This window comes from Cebus imitator, unplaced genomic scaffold (assembly GCF_001604975.1).
Source record: "Cebus imitator isolate Cc_AM_T3 unplaced genomic scaffold, Cebus_imitator-1.0 Scaffold44, whole genome shotgun sequence".
NCBI lineage: Eukaryota > Metazoa > Chordata > Mammalia > Primates > Cebidae > Cebus > Cebus imitator.
In genome coordinates this window covers 4504188-4529197 of record NW_016107359.1, presented here as the reverse complement: position 1 = coordinate 4529197, position 25010 = coordinate 4504188, and the positions used below count along the sequence as shown (strand labels likewise).

The window sequence follows — 25010 nt, the reverse complement described above, 5'->3', positions numbered from 1 at the left end:
GGAGCCAAATGGAGAATATGAAAATATCTGTATTATTGATAAAACCAGCTAGAGAACATGGATTTAGATCCATTTCCAAAAGGGCCTGCTTGCTATTACTTCCTTCCAGAATTAGGCAGGGATATCTATTAAGTCACAGATAGTGCCATTTAGCTGCAGATCTCCCCTGCTAACACCTGGCCATGTGACACAAGAAGCCCATGACGTGGGCTCTCTGCAAAGAGCCACAACCCAAGAAGAAGGAAGAAAAGATTGAGCCAGTATACTGAGTTTTAGGCTCAACAATCAGACATTTCACTTTTTTTTCCTCTTGTTGTGGGTGAGGGGAGGGTAAATGAAAGCATATTGAGAGATGAGAACTGTTAGCCCATTAGAAATTTCTTCCAATGGAAACGTGAAATTTGGGAAATAAATATCCCCCCAATTCAGGCATACTACGTGGAATGTTTTTGATACTCTGAATTGACTACTATAGCCACCTCTTTGCATTTCTCTCTGCTGTTCTTAGGGTGATTGCAAGAACATGATGCAATAGTGAGAAGCCATTTACAGAAGTCGTTGTGGGAACCAGATGATAGGGGGTGGCATGGAACATTGAAAGTTCTTTGGCAAGGAGGAGAAAATAGAGTCGGTTGAAAAAAGTCTATACATAAAGTTAGAGTTACACCATCATCCCCTCTTTTAGAATTTCAACAATTTGACCTAAAATTAATATTTATATATTTAACTATATTGTGATACAACAAAAACTTCCTCAATTAACCTCCATTTATGCAGGTCGCAGGATTAACTGATGTTCTTTGTTCTCTGTATATCTTATCACCTCTTGGTAGGTGTTGGCAGCTAGTATCATTCTTCTGAATATGCTACACACTTCTCATTGTTATTTATTCATCAAATATACGAATATATAAACTTCATATATTTTCTAAGTTGTCCCCAAGTCTGTTGATGCTGGTTGTGCTCATTATGATAAATCCATAATTTAATTAGTTATTATATAAATTAATAAAACATGAGCAGGAAGAGAAAGCTACTTTAATAAAAAATTATTCTAAACCTTTTGATTGTATAAAGGCAAACTACTAAAAATACTTGCTGTTCAATTAGGCATGGATGAGACAACTCTAAGAGATTGGGGAACATCATAGAAATCTAGGATCATGCACTCTGAATGCTGGGCCACTATTATTAGGTGCTTGCTGCAGTTTGAACTGAAATTGGATGATGATGTGCATTATGGGCTTGGTTTATTCAAGAAAGACAATGCTGTGCCCATGAACTTGGAAATTAGAGCTTCCTTTTGAGTCTTAAATCACATGACCAACACTAAATGGATAAGATCTAAAATAATCAAAATATACTTAGATAGATACAGTACCACTCTACTTGCTTAGTCTAAGTGGGTACTAACATTTAGAAAAAGAAAGTAGGCTGGGTGTGGTGTCTCATGCCTGTAATCCCAGCACTTTGGGAGGACAAGGTGGGCAGATCACTTGAGGCCAGGAGTTTGAGACCAGCCTGGTCAACATGGAGAAACTCTATCTGTACAAAAAATACAAAAATTAGCTGATGTGCTAACACACATCTGTAGACCCAGCTATGTGGGAGGCACTGAGGTGGGAGGATTGCTTGAGCCCAGGAGATGGTGGTTGCAGTGAGCCAAGATTAAGCCTCTGCATCCCAGCCTGGGTGACAGAGTGAGAGTCTGTCTCCAAACAAACAACAACAAAAAAACAAAGAATGTGTCCTTCAGAAGGACTTGGTGGTGGTGGGGTATGTCTTCATTTGTTTTCTGTTGCTATGACAAAATACCACAGATTGGGTAATTTATAAATAAAATAAGTTTATGGCGAGGTGTGGTGGCTCACGCCTGTAACCCCAGCACTTTGGGAGGCAGGGGTGTGTGGATTCCCTGAAGTCAGGTGTTTGAGACCATCCTGGCCAACATGGTGAAACTCCATTTCTACTAAAAATACTAAAATTAGCTGGGCATGGTGGTGGGCACTTGTAATCCGGGCTACTTGGGAGGCTAAGGCAGGAGAATCCCTTGAATTCAGGAGGCAGAGGTTTCAGTGATCTGAGATTTTGCTATTGTACTCCAGCCTGGGTGATAAGAGCGAAACTCCATCACAAAAAAAAAAAAAATAATAATAATAAAGGTAAATAAAAACTTTAAACTGAAAAAAAAAAAAAAAAAAAAGAAAAAAGTTTATTAGCTTATGATTCTAGAGGCTAGGAAGTCTAAGAGCATGGTGCTGGCATCTTGTGAGGGCCTTCTTGCTGTATCATAACACTATGGAGGGCATCACATGGTGAGAGAGCAAGCGTGTTCCAGCTTAGGTCTCTCTTCCTTTTCTAAACTGCCAGTCCCAACTTGGGGACCCACCTGATGACCTTATCTAATTCTAAGTATTTATCAAAGGCCCCATCTCCAAATACTATCAACATTTGATTTTGAGCATTAGGTTTCCAACACATGAAATCGGGGGAGCACAACTAAACCATAGCAGGAAGAGAGAGAAGGAGATGAACCAGGAATGTAAAAATAGAAAAAAAGTGCCACAGAGGCCACTGTTTAGGAATACTTCAGGCAAAGTTTAGGAAATCTTGTCCTCTGGTCCTTGGACCCTGCCTGTTTGGTCTTGGACCAGATATATCTCTTAGATGGATGCCTAGGATCATCAAATTTTGGTGCCTTTGACACCCTGAATCCTCCACTGGCCTCCCTGATTCTGATTTCATACTTACCTACATCCTACTGTTTATAATTTGTCTCTCCAGTTAGTTGGAATGTTGAAACAAGTATATTCATAACCATTCTGGTCCTCATTCAATTTAAGTAGCATGCATTTCAGATTACCTAAACATATCTGAGTTGCGTTATTGGAAACTTGCCCTTACGAAATGACTCTACTCTCTATATGTTGATAGAACCAGGCTCTGCATCTTGGGTTTGAGAGCCAGACCCTGGACTGTGGTCACTTGATCAGAAAATGATGAGGGCTTCTTGGTGGCCAGTCAGCCAGAGCTTCCTGGAACCTGCTGGAGACATCCACTCTTGGAATCCACATTCTTCAAACTTGTCCAGCCTCAGTCTCTTGTTGCATTTTTTACGGGACATTTTGGTATTTTGTTCATTTAGGAGACTAGAATCAAATCAGAGGTAAAACAAGAGTCTAAGTCATAACAAATAATTAGGAGTTTCTTTGAAAAGTTCCTTACTGAGGCATCTTGGAATTTGATTATTTATCCCAAATATATAACTGTACTTTCAGGCAGAAACAACACCTACTCCCATAGTTATAGGTCTTTAAGAAGTTTGTATTGTTTTAGAAACTTTTTCTCTAGAGCTTTTATGCTGTACACCAAGCCGTTTTGGGCTATGAAATGTCAGAGTCGTGATCTAACACTGAATTAACGTACGCAGTAAACTAAATATCAACAAGAGCCCAACCTCCATGCAGGTTGCCAAGGCCGCTTTGGCATAGCCTGAAGTTTGTTTTGCGTCTTTCAGCACCCATGCTTTTACAAAGAACATACACATCTTGGAGGGCTGGCATGCATCATGATAATGCGGTTTATAGCACCCAGGTCTCTCCAGGTCTCTCCTCTGCACAGTATGTGTGCAGCAAAACACAGTGGTCCTGGTCATGGAGACCTGGGTATATCAACAGGGATCAAATTGACCGGGCAATGGTCAAGCCCTACTTCACTCCAGCCTGTGTAGCCCTTATGTGGTAGGCAACAATATCCAACTGGAGAGGTTTCGAGTTGTGTGAAGCCTCTTGAATCCAACAGTGTGGATATAAACTGAGAGAACATGAGAGACACCTGGAATCTTATAAACCGTTTCTTATGTATGTAGAGACAACCTGAAAATAATGTTTTAAAATTCAAACAGCAGAAAGCTTGTACCACTCCCTGACCCCTCTGATTGCCAAGTGAATGTTCTCTCTAAAACTATTGAGTTTGCTTTTTCAGAACAATGCGTTTACCATGCTATTAAGTATAAAAAACAGTTGACAATTTGCACTGTCTTATATTGGGCAAATCAGGTGATATATTTGATGCATTTTTTTAAACAAAGAACTTTATTTTTAAATAATCTTGCATTTTTGGAAAAGATGTAAGAAAGTATAAAGAACTGGTCTGTACAAGATTCACTTAAGAATTTCATCAATTGTAATATTTTGCCACATTAGATTTATGATTTCAAGTATCTTCCTTTCCCTCTCCCCTACTCTCCCCTCCCCTCCCATCCATTCCCCTTCTCTTTTCTACCTACCTACCTATCCTCTATCTATCAATATATGTGTACATGTACATACACACACAGATTATACTTTTTATGAACCATTTGAAAGTACGGAATCATGCTTATTTATTCCAAACATTCAAGTGTGTTCCTAAGAACAAGGACGTTCACTTACATAACCATAGTATAATTATGAAAAGTAATAACTTTAACAGAAATAGAATTCTATTATCTAGTGTACGGAACTTATTCGAATTTCACCAGTCATCTTCATAATGCCCTTTATAGCAAAACATTATTTATTTATTTTAAGGTTCAGAATCCAATCCAGCATCACACATTGTAGTCAGTTGCCTATTCCTTTAAGTCTCTTTCAGTCTAGAACATTTCTTTAGCCTGACTTTGTTGTTCATGAAATTGAGCATTTTAAAGAGCATAGGCCGATTTTCTACAGACTGTCCTCCAGGTTGGGTTTATGGCTGTCTCCTGATTAGATGTAGGCTGCCCATCTGGATGTTTTTGGTCCTCGGAGTGTTATTCCAGGTGTCTCATGAGTCTGTGTTCCCATGGTTGGTAATGTTGGCTTCCATCTCTTGGTTATGGAGGTGTCGGCTAGGTTCCTCCATGGTCCATTTGTAGTTAACAAGTGATTGTGAGGACAGACTTCAGGACCATACAAGTATCCTGCTCCTTGTCAGGTGTCCCTTACTGGTGTCAGTGATCTCAAAGTGCTCTGCAAAGGGGTGCCTCACGTGTGTTGTTTGTTCCTCCCCTAGTGGTGATCATGTGTGCGGGCAGTGATACCATCCGGAACATCATGCTGGAGGCTCACAGGCATGGCATGACCAGTGGAGACTACGCCTTCTTCAACATCGAGCTCTTCAACAGCTCTTCCTATGGTAACTCTACTTCCATTTTCCCCTCCTCTGCTAAGGTTCCAAGAGAGGTTGTCAGGTGCCCATGAAGGGTGGGTTGGATAAAGAATATGTGGTACATAAACACCAGGGAATACTATGCAGCTATAGAAAAGAATGGAATCATGTCCTTTGCAGCAACAGCAATGGAGCTGGAGGCCGTGTTCCAAACAAATTAATGCAGGAACAGAAAACCAAACGCTGCATGTTCTCACTTATAAGTGTGAGCTAAATACTGAGCTTGGACATAAACATGGGAACAACAGACACTGGGGACTCCTGGGGGACATGGGGGTGGGTTAAAAAAACCCTGTTGGGTACTATGTTCACTGCCTGGGTGACAGGATCCATACTCCAAATCATCACACAATATTCCCATGTAAAAAATCTGCACATGTACCCCTTGTATCTAGAATAAATGCTGAAACAAAAAACAGGGGGGTTGTGAGAAAGAGTCAAAAATTTGAATTATGTCCATAAATGTGATTTCCATAAATGCAAGTTTGGAAATTTGTGACTCTGAACACTCCTACAGCTTCTCAAATTTCTTGAATTAGCTTCATCTCCAACAATTCAATTAGAGCAAAAAAATGCCATGTACCTGTGATGTCAAGACACCTGTCTGGGTATGAGCGTAGCCCACTCCTGTAGTCACTTTAAATGGTTATAAATCCACGTCCCAACGAACCCTTGTCCAGTGCTTTTCCAACTGCACATTGCTATCATCATGATACCATCATGATCAGAATAAGTTCAGTGAGATTTGGGCAGAACTTTTAATAGAATGGAATAGACTAGAACATAACACTATTGAACAGGTAAAGGTGTATCATACTTAGCATGTGTATTGTTTTAGAAAACTTTTACTTTAGTAATATTATTGTGGATTTGTGTGTATAGGTGCATGCTACACCTATGTTTGCAATGGGCCACAGTGTGAAATAAAATAACTGTTACTGCAAATTGAGGTAAAAATCATTTGAAAGCCACTGATCCCCCTCCTCTCTTTCTTCCAGATTACTGCACCTTAAACCACTCCTATATAGAAGTTGTGAACCACCAATGTACAGGGTTGAAAGCATTTAATTCCCTATAATGAATCTGGGGAAGTTTGTGGGTTCTTATGATGGAGGGTGTTTAAGGAGGCCATCAAGATAACAGGTACAAGACATTTCTCCCCCAAACGTAGTTTGTCTCTCTCTGAAGCAGACAGCGTAAGGCTACAGAACATTTTCTCAAACACTAAACGCTGGCTGTTCAGAGCTGAGCACTTGTAGGGGAAGTGTAAGTGTGTATATCACAAATGGCACGTTTATACTGAGCTTCATTTCCCAGTTCTTGCTGATGAGATATAGTTGGACAGGATCTAAATCTTAAAACATACACCCGGGTTTCCTGCTCTGACATCCTGGCTTACTGGAGCAGTACATCATTGTGCATAGACAGATAATAAAACACACTTTTCATGGAGATAAAGAAAAGCCGATGAAACAAAAGTAGCCACTGCTTCCTGTAGCAGATCAAATTGGAGATTTGAGGCTTGCAAGATAAACACTTATTTTGTCCTCCTTGCTTCCATGATGGTCTTTTCCTCTCTCGGAGTCGTTTGGAAAAGGTGGGCGTAAGTCAAGGAAGGCAATTATTTTCTCTCCTTAATGACCACCAGAGCTGAAGATCCACAGTACTGTGGGGCTAGGCCAGGTGAAGGCTAAGCCTTCATTTCTTGGGCAGATTCTGTGATGGTTCAGCTACTCATTCAGATAATATATGTTGAAAGCTTACCATGTGCTAGGTCCTTGGTAAGTGCTGGGAGCTTCAGGATTGCACAGCTACCCCATCATGGGTACCCATTATTGGCTGCAGCTCTTTAGCCACAGGATTGCTGAGTGCAGGGCTTGGTGCTGAGCAGACTACCTTCCTCTTTCATAAATATTCTTCACCCAATGCAAGCTTGGGTGTTTAATACAGCATTAGTATCCACCACTCCTCTGCATGTGCTTTCCTCAAGGTCACCAGTGAGCTGCTCATTACCAAATCCATTAGCCTTTCCTGAGACCATGCCTCCATGCCTCCACAGCAGCGCCACCCAGTGGAACTTCCTGCAGTGACGGCTACGTTCCCGTCTGCGCTGTCCAATACGGTGGCTACCAGCCACACGTGGCTATCGAGCACTTTAAATACCGCACGTGTGACTGAAGAGTTGAAATTTTAATTTTAATTAAATTTAAATAGTCACACGTGTGGCTAGGGGCTACTCTCTGAGACAGCATGTCTCTAGATCATTCGATCTGGTTGCCATCCATTCCTTTCTGGTAACCCTATGCTCTTAGCTTTGGTGACACAGCATTCTTCTGGTTCCCTGTTATCTCCTCTCTGTCTCTTCTTAGTCCTTTTGCCCACTAAAAATAGCATCCCCCAAAGTATCTGTGCCCTGCCCTTGTCCCTCTGCTTTCTGCACTCTCTTTCATGTCTGGTGAGGCAGCCCCCCGCTTCTAACTTGGAGCCGTGTGGAAATGACACCCAGTATGGTCTCTAGTCCTCACTCCTCTTTTTGGCTTTTGACTAGTATTTCCACCTCTAGCCTGGTGGTCACTTGGGCATTCTTGGATTTGCCATACTCCTAACTGAAATAATCATTTCCATGTCCTCCTAACTCCCTCCTCCTCCATCTGGTTCTGCTGCTTCCTTAATGATAACCTGTTTTCTTTTTCTCCTTGGCGTCATGTGTGACATGCCTCCTTCTCTGTTGTCCCTCACTCCCTAACTGTTGTACAGTCTTGAGATTTCTCATGTACAGCCCTCTACCTTTGTTCTCAAAGGCTCTATCTCTTTTTTGATAATAAAAGTAGTCAGTGGTTATTATTGAAAATTTTCTATATTCAGAAAAAAAAAGGAAAAGAAAACTTGCTCATAATTGTAGCCATCCTGAGAGCCATTTTTGGTGTGAATTCCGACATATAACCTCCTCTACCTCTTGCCTGGGTTACTGTGGCTGTGAACGCTTGGTATCTCCCCGACTCTAATCCACTGCTATTTCCCAAGGCTGATTCTCATGTCACTCTTCTGCTCTGCTCATAAATCTCCAGAGGCACCCAGTTGTCTACTGCATTAAGTTCGTCCCCACTGATCGGGCGTCATGCCAAGCCAACCTCTGCTTTCCTCATGCTCAACCGCCTGGATAAGGGAGATGTTACTGACACAGCACTGTTAGAAATGCCCACAAAAAGCAGGAAGGCACAGTATCAGTTATGGCTGGGAATAGATATCTATTTAGCTTGGCTTACATTTATTAAGCACTACTATTTCCATTCTTTTTTCTAGGAAGCAAAACTCTGGGCTGGGCGCAATGGCTCATGCCTGTAATCCCAACATTTTGGGAGGCTGAGGCAGGTGGATCACTTGAGATCAGGAGTTCAAAACCAGCCTGGCCAAAATGGTGAAACCCCATCTCTACTAAAAATACAAAAATTAGCTGGGTGAGGTGGCGCATGTCTGTAATCCCAACTTGGTAGGTTGAGGCAGAATTGCATGAACCCTGGAGGCGAAGCTTGCAGTAAGCAGAGATTGTGCCACTGCACTCCAGCCTGGGTGACAGAGTGAGACTCTATCTCAAAAAACAAAAACAAAAACAAAACAGCAACAAAAATAGGAAAACAAAACTCCAAAGCCATTACCTTTTAGATTGTGGTAGACAGATTTATTGTACTGGATTTTACTTCTTTGCAAATTAAAAAAAATGTTTTTGCCCATTTCAGTCCCTGAGATGGTTGCAGTTTCTACTCCTATCTGTATTTTCTAATTACATAGCATACAACTCTATAGAGTTAAGCATTTCCCTTCTTAGGCCCCTGGAGAGAATTTTTTTCCAGATCTGAGAAACTCATACCCACTTTGCTTGAGACATAACCTCTACTGAGTCTTGATACTTAGAGTCAATTAAAAATGAATCAATAACTATTTATCGCATGCCTGCAAGTAATGGGCTCTTCCATTGAACAAAGATGTCCTGAGCATTCTTAGAATTTGGGGTCTTCCTGGCAGTGGACTTGGCCCCTTAACAAAGGCCATGCTGTCTTGGTGAGTGAGCATCCAGCTGGTTTTACCTGCTTGATGGCTCACTGGCCGGAGCACGGGTATGGCTTGGCTCACACTGAGGCCTCCACAGTGTCTGGGAGGTTTCATGGGAGAGGAGGAAGACTTTGTCAAGTTTTGCTCAGTGGCCTGAAATTTAATCTTGTGCTCATTGAGCACAGATTTAGTTCCTAATGAATTCTGTCCTCAGCTGTGTCTTGCTTATCTTTTAACAGCTCCCTGACACATGTAAGCAATTAATAAATGGTTGCTATTATTAGGATTATGATTATCCAGATGGCTCTGCAAACATTTTCTTTGTCTCTACCTTTCCTCGGGCTCTAGACGAAGCACCCAGCTGCTTCCTGGCTGACAGGCACATTTGCACCTTTGCCTGTGCTGTGCTGTAGGCTCAGCCAAGCATGCCTTTCCGCCCTCCTCTCCGCCTATTAAAACCCTGTTCACACAGTTAGGACCGGGCTAATGCTTCTTCCTCACATGCAGCCTTCCCCCAGGTTAGATTGTCCTCCTCTACACTCTATGTTGTTTCTTTGTACCACCCCGCCATAGTAAGCTGTGGTCCTCCCTGTGATAACCTCAGTTGTTTACATGTCACACCGCCAGCCTCTCTCTTGATTGTGGTGGAGACTGTATTTACAATGCCCACCCTGCCAATCTCAGGACGTTGCATAGTTCATACATGTTTGTCTGATTCAGGCTGTCATAGAAATTCCAAAGCTACCAGGTCTTTGTTGAACTTCTTCAGGAGTAGAGTGAATGCCACAAAGTCCCAGCCACGGACCCCAGAGATATTCTCACTGCTTAGCTGTTGGGTTCAAGGCCTCTGCCAAGGATGTGGGGGCTCTGGGCAAGCAGATGACTTTGGCATTGGACACCAGCAAGTGGAGTTCCTTATATTTTCAGAGATCTCCAGGAATCATAATAACAATTCATAGAAAAAAATAGCTCATTATCAAAAGTCAGAGGCCCACCTTGTCTTTTGGGTCCTGTAAGCCACATGTTTTCTTGAAAATAAAATAATGAAGAGAAAAATAATTATGCTTATTCATGTAATCTGACTTTGCTGTTGTAAAAGAGAGACCTGTGAAACACCGGGCTACCCAGCTTCCCTACGCATCAGTTTCCCTATCTGTAAAATAGAGAGGATCATAGTACCCGTATAACAGGGTCTTGTGAGGAGTAAGTGTTTTTATACATATAAAGTGCTCAACAAATAGAGCTTTTATTATTATTATATATGTGCTTAATAAATGTTAGCATTTTTTATTTCATTACCACGAATGCACTAATGGAACTTTTCTAAGAAATAATTTTTATGATGTTGCCAGCACTAGAGAGATACAAATCTTTGAGTTGACCTAAGCAACCACTCACCCTGAAAAGATTCAAGAAATATCAGTAATCTCAAACTTCTTTCTTTTAACAGCACTAACTTTCTAATAGTTGTGCATATCTATTGTCATGCGTTGCTGTGACCTGCTGCCCCACACCCACATAACATCAGGTTTATTATACCACACTAGCCACTTGATTCACCTGCACAAGTTGCTTGTACGTGTTAAAAAAGAAGTGTAGGCCGGGCGTGGTGGCTCACGCCTGTAATCCCAGCACTTTGGGAGGCCAAGGTGGGCAGGTCATGAGGTCAGGAGATCAAGACCATCCTGGCCCACATGGTGAAACCCTGTCTCTACTAAAAATACAAAAATTAGCCGGGTGTAAGGGCACATGCCTGTCGTCCGTCCCAGCTACTTGGGAGGCTGAGGCAGGAGGATAGCTTAAACCCAGGAGGTGGAGGTTGTGGTGAGATGAGATGGCACCTCTGCACTCCAGCCTGGTGATAGCGCGAGACTCTGACTTAAAAAAAAAAAAATGTGTGAATGGCAAGGAATAAAAACTGAATTATTTCTCCTACAGTGCTGTAATTTTGGGGGTGGGGCAGGGCTGAAAATTGCAGTTACAGGGTTATTACAGGGCAATGACCTCAACAGTCCTCTTCTTTCTTGCTCACATTTCAAAGGAACACATGTGCAGAGGGCCTCCTTCTCCTTCAATGGTCTTGACATTGTCGCATCATACCTAAGTGCAAAACTATGGCAATACCTCTCGTACTGGCTGCCAAACTAACAAGCAGGGGACACGTCACAGTTGTAAAGGGAGAACGGCCTCTTTATGGTGGCTGGCTTGGAATTATAAATATTTTTATTTCTTCCGTAGGAGATGGCTCGTGGAAGAGAGGAGACAAACACGACTTTGAAGCTAAGCAAGCATACTCATCCCTCCAGACGGTCACTCTACTGAGGACAGTGAAGCCTGAGTTTGAGAAGTTTTCCATGGAGGTGAAAAGTTCTGTTGAGAAACAAGGGCTCAATGAAGAGGATTATGTAAGTGCCTGATTATGAGCCTGGACCTTCAGCATCCTGAAAACAGTCTTCTAATTAAATCAGAGATGACAGAGTGTCCCATTCTGAGCCATTCAAAAATTCCTAGGTTCAGGTCTGATGTCACTGTTGCCTTCTGTTTTTTTTTTTTTTTTTTTGTCTTTCTTTCTGGGTGGTTTTCTTCCTTCCTTCCCCAATATACCCACGATCATTCTATCCTTCACTCACACCTTTTCAGCTGCTGCAGGAAGGACATTTGCTTTTTTGTGGGCACTTGTGGTGGCTAAGTAGAATATCTGTAGACTTCCATCACATAAGTGACTAAGAGGGTTTTGGGGGAGAAGAAGGATGAAGGCGTGCCAAAGGTTTGCGTGCCTAATTTTTCCAAAGCTTGGTGGCAGCAGATATTTGGGGTTTTAGGAGGCTCTTTCTTTTGGCAGCCTGGCTTAGCTTTCTGGCTAGTCTGCCTGTGGATGGTGTTGTTGTCTCTTTCTGCTGGAAGTTGCTTCCTACTCACATACTTCCAACAGCACATACAGGGCCTCAAATCCTGTAAGTGCTGTTGTTACTAGTGCATTCCAAGAGTGGACAAGAGTCAGAACCTTAGATCAGACTGAGGATTAAGCAGAGGGATTCATCTATGAGGTGGCGCCGCGGGCAGCTGACCGTACCTCACTTGGCATCATTGTTTTGGCTGCCTCTGACAGGTTTTGCCACATGGCCAACACGCCACTCCTGCAAATCCTTTCTCAGAGCAGGATGAGCGACTGGTCTTCAAAACGAATCACTCTACAGCATCCAAAACTGAAAAGGAGCACCTTCTGCCTCCTCTTCTTTTTTTGGGGGCAACATTTCACCCTGTCTCCCAGGCCGAAGTGCAGTGGTGTGATCATGGCTCATTGCAGTTTCAAACTCCTGGGCTCATGCGATCCTCCCAGTTCAGCCTCCTGAGTAGCTGGAACCACAGGTGCATACCACCATGCCCAGCTAATTAGGACCACCCTCTTAATGATAGGCATGTGGCTTGGATAGTCCCTGCCCAAACTGGATAATAATCAACTTCATAAGAGATGGCCACTTCCAAACAGGATTTCTCCTAGTTTCTCTACTTGACGTACCACGGAGTACTGGCATTGGCCTCAGAGCTGCCTTCAGAGCCTAGATCTAGCAATTCTGAGTTGTGTGATCTTGAAAAAATTGCTCAGTTTCCCTGATCCAAATTACTTTTTCTTGTTGGGAGAATTTCAGATCATTTACCTGAAGCATTTAGCACTATCCCTGTCAGAAAGTTAGAACCTAATACATGGTACCTCTTTTGTACCATTGTTGCAAGGTTATATCTGTCTTTATAGGAATTTGTTATCAAATGACATACAAAGGGTCTTATAAACATATTTATTAATATTTTAAGTGTTACATATACTATACTCACATCATTTAAAATACCTTTTGACTTTTTAAATCAGTGCTATCTGGTAGTTATACCATATGAGCCAAAAAAGTGAGCCACATATATAATTTAAAATGTTCTAGTAGACACATTTGAAAAAGTGAAAAAAACAGGTGAAATCTTAATAATATATTCTAATTAACACAATATAAACGTAATAGCATTTCAACATGTAATCAATTAAAAATTATTAATGAGATTTTAATATATTTCTTATACTAAGTCTTGGAAATCCAGTGTGATTTTGAACTTACAGTGTGTGAAGCCCTTGTTCAAGTGTTCTATAGCCACACATGACTAGGGGCTACCACATTGGACAGCATGTTCTGAATGATGAAAGAAGTGGGGTTTTTGCCTACATTTAAGGAAACATATGTTATTGCTGTCGTCATCCAAATCCTTTGTCTCAGGAATATCAAAGAACACAAAAGGTACTGAGCTTTCTTCAGTAGTGCTACCAAAGGTAGCCTGAGCCATTATTGAAAACATCAAACTCTCTTACATATGCCTTTGTATATTAATTTTCTTCATTAGGTTCATATTAACTTCATGGCTCAAAAACTCAACAATGGTGCCATGTTGCCTGGTTTCCTCTCATTGGGCAAAAGTTGGCATCCCAGCCAGGAGTGGTGGCTGACGTATGTAATCCCAGCACTCTGGGAGCCTGAGGCGGAAAATTGCTTAAGCTCAGGAGATGAAGACCAGCTTGGGCAACATGGTGAAACCTCATCTCTACAAAAAATACAAAAATTAGCCAGGCATGGTGGCATGCACTTCTTGTCCCAGCTACTTGGGAGGCTGAGGTAGGAGGATCACCTGAAGGTCGAGGCTGCAGTGAGCTGTGATTGTACCACTGCACTCCAGCTTGGGTGGCAGAGTAAGACCATGTCTCAAAGAAAAAGTTGACATCCCACTACTGGGTAATTCTTCTTGGTTATCTGTTACTCTCTGTTCATAATATTAAATCTTATTTTAATGGTAGTCTAAGCAAAATCTCACTGGAAAGGTATACCTACTACAAAGATTTATAGCACATTCCAAAACAAATTAAGAGCACTTTAGAGATTATTTGCAGCCCCAGATTACCACACTGCTTCTCTCTGATCGTGGGCCTGTTAAAACTGACTTTATAAATAAATAAAAATTAGAATTTTAAGTAGAAGTTAGAGTTAACTATGACTTATTCCAATTCTGAATGTATGTCCATCTTTTGTATGTAGGTATGTAGGTTTTAGTGGGGCCGTATTTTTTTTGGTGTTGTTTGAGATGAGGTCTCCCCGTGTTGCTCAGGTTGCTCCCAGGTTCGAGTGATCCTCCTGCCTTAGACTTTGGAGTAGGTGGGATTATAGGTGCACATCACCATGCCTGGCTGAGCTGGGCGCTCGTGAGTACCAGTTGCAGACGTTTATCAGGTTAGGTTAGACAGGTGGTCCTGGTAAGTATCACGGGAAGGAACTCTGGGAGCCAAAGAGCCATCACCGTGTGGCTGGGTTCCCAGAGACTAGTCCTTGATCTAGTGTGGTGGGAGAGTCTGCAGGGGTCTGCAGTCTTCTCTCTAGGCTCGGTCTTTTCACTTCTCTTAGTTGTGCTAATGAGTTGTCTTATCTCATTATCTCATGTCTTATCTTACTTAAAACTCCAGTTCATGATGTCCATCATGAGCTCTTTGTTCTCTGCTGTCCATCTTGAATCTGGCGACTTTGGTGGACTCCTATTTGTTCTAAAATTTACCATGCGTTTTCTAAAGAATCACATGACCTAGGAATAGTGACAATTTTGTCTCTTTTTAATTCTTCTACTTTTAAGTATGCTTAATTGAAAGTGTACTTAAGAAGCCGGGCCCAGTGGTACTTGCCTATATTCCCAGGTACTTGGGAAGCTGAGGTGGGAGAGTCCCTTGAGTACAGGAGTTCGAGCCCAGACTGGGTAACATATCAATACCTCATCTCTAAAAAAATAAGTAAATAAAGTAACTTTTAAAAAGTACAATTAGATATGTGTATACTTAATTATTAAGTATGTTGAATTAAAATTAAATATAATTAATTAAATTAAAACTTTAAGTGGCCCCGGGTGGGATCCCAATACTGTATTAATTGTAAGCAGTGATAGTGGGAATCTTAACTTTAATGTAAGGAGCATATAACAGAGTTCATATCTGCTCACATCACCACTTAAGCATGATGCTTGCTGTGGGGTTTGGGGGACAGTCCTTATTAGACTGTGGAAATTCTCTTTCTCTCTTGTTAGTGAAGGTTTTTTTGTTGGCACAATGATTCCTTCTAATATGATAACTGGAACAAAACTAGCACATCAAGCACAAGGTTGGTATAATGTAGGGTAAGGAAAATCTTTGGACATGGACGTTTTACTTTAGGCATCATATATCGTATGATACCCCTGACTCTATTTCTTATAGGCTAGTATTGCATTCATCATATTACCATGTTGTCAGTATCCTTGGAAAGGTTATGATCTTCTGAAAATAAAAACTTTGAAACTTTAAAATATCTGCAGACTATAATAAAGCATTTGGAGAATAGAGTAGCAATAATGTTTTTAGTAAAATTAACGTTCCATATTTTTAACTTACTAAATTTTGATGGATTAATGCAATTTTGTTTCTGTAAAATTGATCTCTTCCCTCTCCATCTCTTGCTCTCTCTCTTTTTAATTGACTTTCTAATAGCGATAACTGCACATTTACATGCAGTTTTAAGATGTGATACAGAGAGATTCCTTGTATACATTCCCCAGTTTCCCACAATGGGGACATTTTGGAAAATTGTAAGATCACAACCAGGATGTTGACATGGATACAGTGCAATATTATGCTCAGATTTCCCCAGTTTTACTCTTTGTGTGTGTGTGTATTAAGTTCTATGCAATTTTATTATCTGTGTCAATTTGAGTGAATTTTATCGAATGCCTATTCTTACACATATTGTGATACTCAGTTTTTCTTTATTCTCTTATAAAGTTGTGATGTGAGTTGCATTAGTAGATATTTCTGATTGTAACCATTTCTGCATTCCTAGAATAACTTTGGATCCTCTCTACCTCAAGACTGAGTTGTTCTATTTCCCAGTTCATATTTTGGAGAACATGCTTATGGTTGAACCTACACATGCCTGCCTTGGCAGAGATTTTCAGGCTGGTTTGTCTCAAGTGCTATTAGCAGTGTAAATTAGCTTCTCTGGGTCCAGTGTCCATTCCTGTTTCCCTCACCTTGGGTGGTACCTGTGTGTGGTATGATAGAAAATAGGGTTGTTTAGGGCTGGTCTATCACTGGGGCTGTAAGTGTTGCATATACTATAATTGTCTAGTTATTAATAGGTGTATTTTTTTTCTTATGATCTAAATGCTGAGAGTATGTGTATCTCATGACAGTGTCCCCACCATTCCTATGGGTAATATAATATTAAAAAATGCATTTGCCCTTTTACTAGTGAACCTAGGGGAAATCTATTCCATTCTGATGCATTATGTTTTAATGAGGCCCAAAGGCCACCACTGGAGGCAGTATAGCTCAGTGGTTACAAACGCAGGCTTGGGATTTCATAAACCTGGCTGCCTCTTACAATTCTTATCTTGGGCACCTTTCTGAGACTTAGTGTGTTAGTTTATTGGCTATCAAATGGGGATAACAATTTTTAACTGACAAAGTTGTTGAAGTAACTCAAGAATTGTATAAAGATAATATTCACCACAATGCCACACATTCATTGGATGGTATGCCTTCATTGGTGCTTACCCATGATGAATACCTACCATGTTAAATACTTGGTAAGCATTCATCGGATGGTAGCTGTCATTTCTCTTACTCTTGTTTCTTGTATCCCAGGATGATGTGTATGACACTCTAGTGTGCCTACTGCACCCAGAACTCTTACCCATTCTTCAGACTGTAACTCAAACACGACTTTCCTGACACTCCAGACAATCTCATGGCACTCTGTTCTTTTCCATCACAGCACACCTCTCAGGTTGTAATTATACACTGATACGTGGGATTTTCTGATTAACCCTTTTCTCCTCTAGTAAACTCTACGACAGCAGGAACTACTTTCGTTTCTGCCCACTCTTGCATTCCTTTACTGTGTACATGACGCATAGGAAGTGGCCAAAGTACCTATTACTATTATTATGCTTATTATTTTGTTATTATTGAATAGAAAGGACATCAAATCAAACTGACTTCCCGTACAGTGGCAGAGACTGAGGCTGAGAAAGGTGGGGTGGACTTTCCAAATGTACCCAATATACTGCAGTCAGTACAGTGATGTTGGCTGGTGGTGGAGTCCTATGCTTAGACTTTATTGGGCACACAAAGCCAAGTAAGTATTCAGTTTCACTTATACTATGGGAGATAGTGTGGGGATAGTAACGGGGTTTCACGGTGGGGGTTCTGAGGACCATCTGGAGATCATCTGAAATCTGAAGAAGTAAAGCCCAGCTGCAGAGGCTCTCAAGTGTCAGTGGGGCTCTAGATATGGCTCAGACAAGTTTTTGCCAAGTGCCTGCCTGGCCTTTTCTGGTGGTTTCTTTTGGGTTGCCCATATGTGCAGTGGCCCTCACTCAAGGGCATCTTAATGGAGGTGCTTGGCCTCTGCCTACGAGCGGTTCCAATTCCAGAGCACTGGTATTTGGTTTTAGAATGCACTGTGTGGTGGCCAAGCCAAGATTAGTTGCATCCCCTGACTCCTGCCTGGGTCAGTGACTTTCTTTTTCCACTACATCAGTCTGACACTTTTAACAACAATGTATCCCATAAAAGGGCAAACCCATGACCTGAAGATTATGTGTCTCAGGCTCTACAAATGAGCCTGGAAGGCAACACAGGCTGACATATTTCCTTCCTTTCCCTGCTCCCCACCTGCCCAAATACACATTTGTAAGATACTAGTTTCTCTTTCCTCTTTCAGACACTTGACAAAGTCTGGCTAGGACTTCATCTCCGTTTCATCCTCAATGACCTGTTTTTCCTATTTTTTTCTGTAGTGTAAACCATCATTCCCTTGATCATCAGATGCTGTTTACCGAGAGCTCCAGGAAGCATGGCTGTGAGCCTGATCCTGGACAATGAGTAGTCCCACCTGGGGTGGGATCCTCACTCCCTAAAAATACTTGAGCAAGTATATAAATATCCATGGCTGTAAGCTCGAGGGGCCCATGAGAGCTGCATTCCTATGCCAGCATGCACATAAAACACCACATACCTTAGCGTAAAGCACTCTGACATGCTGGTGATAATCACAGGAGTCTGGACAGTTTATCTTGTAGCAGATCGAATGTAGTATATATGTGAAAATATTCGTTTCTGGAGAATTGAAATTAAACAGTGAGTTCACTTTGTTTAGTAAGAGATACCTTTCAAGTTCATTCATGTTTTCATGAGCTTGTTAGGTGGATGAGGGTTTCTTGATGTAGGATGTTTTAACTCTTTATAATTATGTATAAAATGTGTGTAAGTGCACATGTATATACTTTTGAAGAGAAGGGTCGTCACCCATCATCTGATTGTTAATGGGGGTCAGAGTGCAAAAAGTAGAAAATCATTGAACTAGACCATGCCTTGTCAGAATTCCATTCATCCAGTTACTGTTCTGAGCCCTGTTTATTCACATGGATAGGGTACTACAACATTGTGTATGTCAGGTTGCACTGAAAAATCACTCCCTTGGAAGAAACTAAAGAAAGACCTAAATGCTCAAATTCTACCTTATTTTACATGATAAAAACCATTAGACATATTCATTTATTTATTCTGGACTGTGGAGACAGTTCAATCTTTTCAATTCCCAGTGTTTTCGCATTATCCTTTTAATAGTAGACTTAAATTTGTCCCTGCTACTATTTCCCATGTTAGACTGAGTCAGTGTTGGAGACACATTTTCCCCTCAGTCAGCTTATTTGGCTTTTCTGCCCTGTAAATCCCACTTTTGGTTTGACTCACTCTCCTGATTGTGTTTGGAACTTTTGAGACCCATTCACTGACGGGTCCTTTAACAGTTGGTTCTGTCTTTGGGTGAAGTTCACATTCTTTCCCTCATATTGTTGTTATTTAAGTCAAAATGATACACAAATTTCTAGACTGAAAGGGCCTGATATAATGAATTTTTTTAAAACCCCACACTGAATTAAAAAAATATATTCATAGTACTAAAGAGTAATAGGTGAGCGTGAATCTCCTTTTCTGCTCTTCTCTACTGCTAACTTCCATTTCCCTAGAGATAATCATCATTAATGTTTTATCTGCTATTCTGCTGTTTCTCTCCAAGTTTGTAAAATTGATTATTCATATTGCTGTTTTTGATAGTAAAAATTTTGATATTATCTCTTGAATTCTTAAAGTGGAAAAAGATTCAGCTAGCTCTTTTACATACTCTTTCTCTGCCAGTTCTTCCTTTTCCTTCTATCTTCCCAATATTTTATAACATAGTTTCTGGTTAAAAATACATTCACAAAATAAAATGTGAAGAAAAGCTAAAAAAATTCAGAGCTTTTGTTATTAGGACCACATAAATATTTATAGTAGAACCATATAATATTCTCTAATTACATATCCTTTCCAGTATAGCTTTTTGTTTCCTCTGGGCTTACTAATTGTCTTAGCTTTTCATTTGCTTCTGTGTAGTTCTTACTGTTTCATTTTCATTCTCTCAGCCAAACATTTTAGATAATGTTAATTTTTAACCCTTTATCTTCCTGCTCTAGAGTAATTTCTTCCTCCAATACCACCTGGAAATGTTCTTCAGTTCCCTCTTACATCTCTTTTCTTAGGTATTAAATCTTCTTTCTTAAATTTACCCTTGGTTTTGAAGAAGATAGGCGGCATACATCAAATTTTTTGTTTTTTTGAGATGGGGTCTCACTCTGTCATCCAGGCTGGAGAGCAATGGTGCCATCTTGGCTCACTGCAACATCCACCTCCTGGACTCAAGAGATCCTCCCACCTCAACCTTCTGTGTAGCTAGGACTATAGGCATGCTCTCCATAACAAGAGCCCCACTGACACTTGAGAGCTTCTTGTATTTTTAGTAGAGACAGAGTTTCATCATGTTGCCCAAGCTGGTCTTAAATTCCTGGGCTCAAGCAATCCAAACACCTTGGCCTCCCAAAGTTCTGGGATTATAGGTGTGAGCCATTATGTCTGGCAGGAAAATCTTTTATTTTTATTTTTTTAGAGATGGAGTCTTGCTAGGCTGCTCAGGCTGGAGTGCATTGGCTATTCACAGGCGTGATCTCACTACTGATCAGCACAGGAGTTTTGACCTGCTCCATTTCCGACCTGGGCTGGTTCACCCCTCCTTAGGCAATCTGGTGGTTCCTGATCCCAGGAAGTCACCATATTGATGTCAAACTTAGTGTGGACACCCGATCGGCATAGTGCATTACAGCTCAGAACTCCTGGGCTCAAGCGATCCTCCTATCTCAGTCTCCTGAGTAGCTGGGACTACAGGCATGTGCCACGACACCCAGTGGAAAATCTTTTGCGACTTTGAGTATCAGAAACATTTTGTTTTAGTCTTACATTTAATCGACAGTTTAGCTGGGTATAAAATTTTCTTTGAAGATTATTTTCCCTCAAAATTTTGATGCTATTACTGTACTGTTATGTAGTTTTTGGTGTCACCATTCTGATCCTTTATCTTTTTCATGCTTTCTTTCTCTCCATGTCTAGAAGCTTTTAGTATTTTCTCTGTATTGTTGACTGTATCAGTCAGGATCTAGTCAGGAAAATAGAGCCTATGCCAGGTGATTCAACAGGGATTTCATATGAGGAATTATCTTTAAGGGGTAGAAAGAGTTGAGATGACAAGTGGAAGAATAAGGCAAGACAGAGATTAGCAACAACAGAAAGCCATTACTACCTGAGGAGCTGGAAAGACCAAAGAAGAGATAGTTTTCCCAAGACTCAAAGTTAGGGTTGTCCATGGGAGCTACAATGATGGAGTAAATGCAGCTTCTTCTAGAAATGCTGCCCAAGGCAAAGAGAAAGTGGGGAAAATATTCTTGCTTTTTTCTTCTTTCTGGCACTAGTTTCCCATCAGTGCTTCTACTTGCCTGAATCAAATAGATGTCAGCTGACAGGGAAAGGCACCTGGAGGAGTCATTTTCATATGATATAGGGCAGAGGAAAGCAGATAAAGGGAGGGGAATGAATTGGAGGGGGTGAAATAGGCAGACAACTGGACTTATGGGTGTTTTGAAATTTCACAATGATGTGTTTTTACATCCCTGTTCTGGGCACTTTTTGCTTGCTTTTTCTGGAATTTTAAAATGAGATGTTGGCTCTTTTCAGTTGATTCTCTAATTTTTTTCTCCTACTTTCTGACTCTTCTTTTTTCTTTTACTTTCTGAGAAGTTGACTCAACTTTATCTTCCAGCCTGTTTATTGAATTTTAAATTTTTGCTATCATATTTTTAATTTCCAAGAGCTCTCTTTTGTTTTCTATGCCCCCTTTTAAAACATAGCACCTTGTCTTGTTTCCTGTATACAATATTTTATCTTTCTGAGTACATGCTTTCATCAGTTGTAGAATACACTTTTAAAAAATATTTTTACTTATCCAAAGTTGAGATTCATTTTATAATTGGTGACTGTCATAATTTAATAAGTATAAATTTTTCTTTCTAAGGGCAGCTTAGAAAAAAAGGTGCTTCTTACAATTGCAGGTATATTACATTTGTTGAGATAAAGTATTTTTCTCTGAGAACTAAATCAGAAGGAAAAAAAGAGATTTTTTTTTTAAATTTTCTTTTACTTTCTGCATAGTGTATGTCTTTCTTTTTTTCTACTAATTTTGATCTCTTTCTCTTTTATATTATAAACATTTCTTAAACTTTTGGTAATCCTTTGCTGTCTGTTTGTATTTAAGTGTGAGCCACTATGGAATTCTCCAGAAGCTCTCTGTGTATAAGTGAAACTTGTTATAGTAGTGAACTTTATAATAATGTATCAAGCTTGTTTTTCAAAAGGTTATCCCAAATATGAATATCTGGAAGTTGCTTATGTTAGGTTGGTCCGTTTCAAACTTCTCCTCCAAATCCCTTCTTGAGGGCCGTAAGGCTTCCCTCTATTCTGGGGGCCTAGGGAGTAAGAGTGTTACTTTTAGGACTTCAGACTTATTACTTAAACACAATTTTCAGTTTTATGCTTCACCCAATCTTGAGCTGTGCCTGGTATCTTCCTGTTCAGATCTTCTTTGCTTCAGCATCTTCATACAATAAAACTACTGCCTTTTACCTAGATAGGATAGGGCACTTTCTTCTCTGTATAAGGTTGGCAAGGAGATCTGACTCAGTTTAAGGGTGAAAAATGGGATATTTACATAAAAATAATTAGGAGAGCTCTTTATACAGACTTTCAACTAATCTTGCTACTTTCAGTGCCACTGCATCCCCCACCTCCAGAGCTAATGGTGACTCCAATTCTAAAGCTTCTGAACTGGAGTGACTTTGCTTCTTGTTGGAGTTCCTGCCACCCTCCTGTGTCCACTTCAGTTGTAGGCTGCAGTTTTTCAGCTCTATTGAGTCAGTTACCCCTTCCCAACTTCCAGCATTTTGTTGATATTTCTCATCTGCTATTTCCTTTCTCTACTCTTTAGACTTGTAGGTTTATGCCTTAAAATTTTTATTTGTTTAATTTTAGTGGGGGTTTTAGAGGAAATCTATGTTTATATGGCTGTGATTTAATGGAAGTCTCTTCTGTATTGTTGAATCTCAGTACCATGCAAGTGTTCCAAGATGGTGGTGCCATTTTTTGAGGGGTGGAGATTGGGTGGGAAATAATCTTATCAAAGCAAGGGAAAGAGAGAGTTTATGTTTTTTTTTTTTTTTTTTTTTTTTTTTTTTTTGAGACGGAGTTTTGCTCTTGTTACCCAGGCTGGAGTGCAATGGCGCGATCTCGGCTCACCGCAACCTCCGCCTCCTGGGTTCAGGCAATTCTCCTGCCTCAGCCTCCTGAGTAGCTGGGATTACAGGCACACGCCACCATGCCCAGCTAATTTTTTGTATTTTTTAGTAGAGATGGGGTTTCACCATGTTAACCAGGATGGTCTCGATCTCTTGACCTCGTGATCCACCCGCCTCGGCCTCCCAAAGTGCTGGGATTACAGGCGTGAGCCACCGCACCTGGCCTGAGAGTATATGTTTGAGAGAGCAAGTAAACATATGTTTTGGTCCAAAATGCTCTAGCCCCTTTAAAACTTCCCATTTGGTTATAGTTTCCTTTTAATGGCTGCTTTTCTTGATTTACCAGCTCAGTGCATTCTTTTACCCTTGTGGACATACCTGACTTCTGTTATTCTTTAAAAGCTATTACACATAAGCAAAACACATGAACAATAATGCATACCAATTGCTTTGCCAGGTAACAACAAAAAGGGTGGTCTCTTGCAGGTTTGTCATCTTGGTATATGAAGACTGTTGATTTTACTTTATGTCTGGGGCTCTTCCTCTAACATAGCTCTTTGCTGACTTTTAAAAGTGCGTCTTTTGTACATGGACAGGAACATAATCTGGAGATCCTGTTCCCAGTGTAATTAGACTTTAGTCTTTAAAGTAGATTTTAAAAAATTGAGCTGACTCAATTTTAAGGTGAAAAAAAAAGGGGATATTTACATAAAAATAATCGAAGCTATTTGTGTCCTGGCAGGTTATTTGTAGTTTATCATAACGTAATGTAGCAATTTTATACCCTTTCTAGAATCTGTTAGAGCTCTTTTGATATAAAATAAGATAGAAAAAAGCTGAAAAACATTTGAGGATATAAATTTGTTGAAAGGGCCCCACTTACCTTCCAGTGTACCCTTAGAGAGCAGAGACCAATTCCTCTGAAATGGATCCACCTTGTGGTAATCTCCATGGTTGCAGACAGCATCCTTCTAGTTCCAAAGGAGAAATGCAGGGTCCTGATTGTGGCCAAGCACAGCAGACTTGGGCTGAGAAAGCCCTTGGCGAGGTCTCTCGTCTTCCTGGTGTTTCCTCTGTTGTGCAGTCAGAGATTTGAACCCCCACCACAAGGAGCCTTCCCTTCCTCAGGATTTTGTTGTTACATGCAGACAAACAGTGTTTTCCTACAGGCTAAATTCAGAGTTTCATTGTCATTATCTGGATATGGAATGTACTTAGCCCTTATAATTACAGCTACTCCTTCTCATCCCCTATTTGAGGAGGAGAATGTTGTTACCATCAAGTATTGTGCTGGTTGTCACACTACATCAGGAATGTCTCTTGGAAATTTTCATTACTCTGGCTTTAAAATACAAAGGACTAGCTTTTCTTTAGCTCTAAACTGTCACTGTTCTATGGTGTGTAACTGTCTCTCCATGCAAAACCCACCGTTGTATACACAAATTAAGTAATTGCAATGTTCTGTGTCCAATTTGTGTTTGCAAAGATACAGCTGCAAGTGTAGTTTTGCAAACATAAAATTAGAGCCTAGTTTTTAAATGTGGGTCAGAATTTCTCCAGTGAATTTCAGGGATTGGATTTTTTTGGGTTTTATTTCATTAAAGAAAGTTGTGTTACTTGCAAAGAACATGTAAAGTACATTTAAAATAAAATAATGCTGCATCCTTAGTACTTTGGCTTTCAAATTCAGCTTTATACTTCTTAATGAGACCTCTGTTCTTGTTTTGGGGTAGAATTTGGTAAATGCTGTTTTTATTTCTAACCAGGTATTCTGAGCAGGGGGTGATTTTGTAACCGTGGATATTTGCTCATTTGAGGTTAGCAGGCCACCCATAGCTTGTTTTTTTTCCCCTTATTTAAAGTTGAAAATTTAACTAATTAAACAAATACCCCAGTAGTAACCAATGCACAGCAGTATTGTTGGGGAGGTGGGGTGTGTATTTGGGCATCCCCTCTCTCAAGGTCTCCCTCTGACACTCAAATATGAAACAAGAGGTTGA

General features: G+C 40.5%; 1 protein-coding gene across 3 annotated transcripts in view; it reads left to right on the top strand.

The window, feature by feature from the left end:
- Nucleotides 1–25010, top strand: part of NPR3 (natriuretic peptide receptor 3) — a 63812-nt gene that overhangs the window by 6191 nt on the left and 32611 nt on the right. For all 3 annotated transcript variants that reach the window (XR_001824665.2, XM_017526810.2, XM_017526809.2), the window contains exons 2-3: nt 5035–5157; nt 11479–11645. Coding sequence is in view for 2 of the 3 variants with exons in the window: in XM_017526810.2 (XP_017382299.1) it covers nt 5035–5157; nt 11479–11645 (290 nt within the window). In the remaining variant the exon portion in view is untranslated. The remainder of the gene's footprint in view (nt 1–5034; nt 5158–11478; nt 11646–25010) is intronic.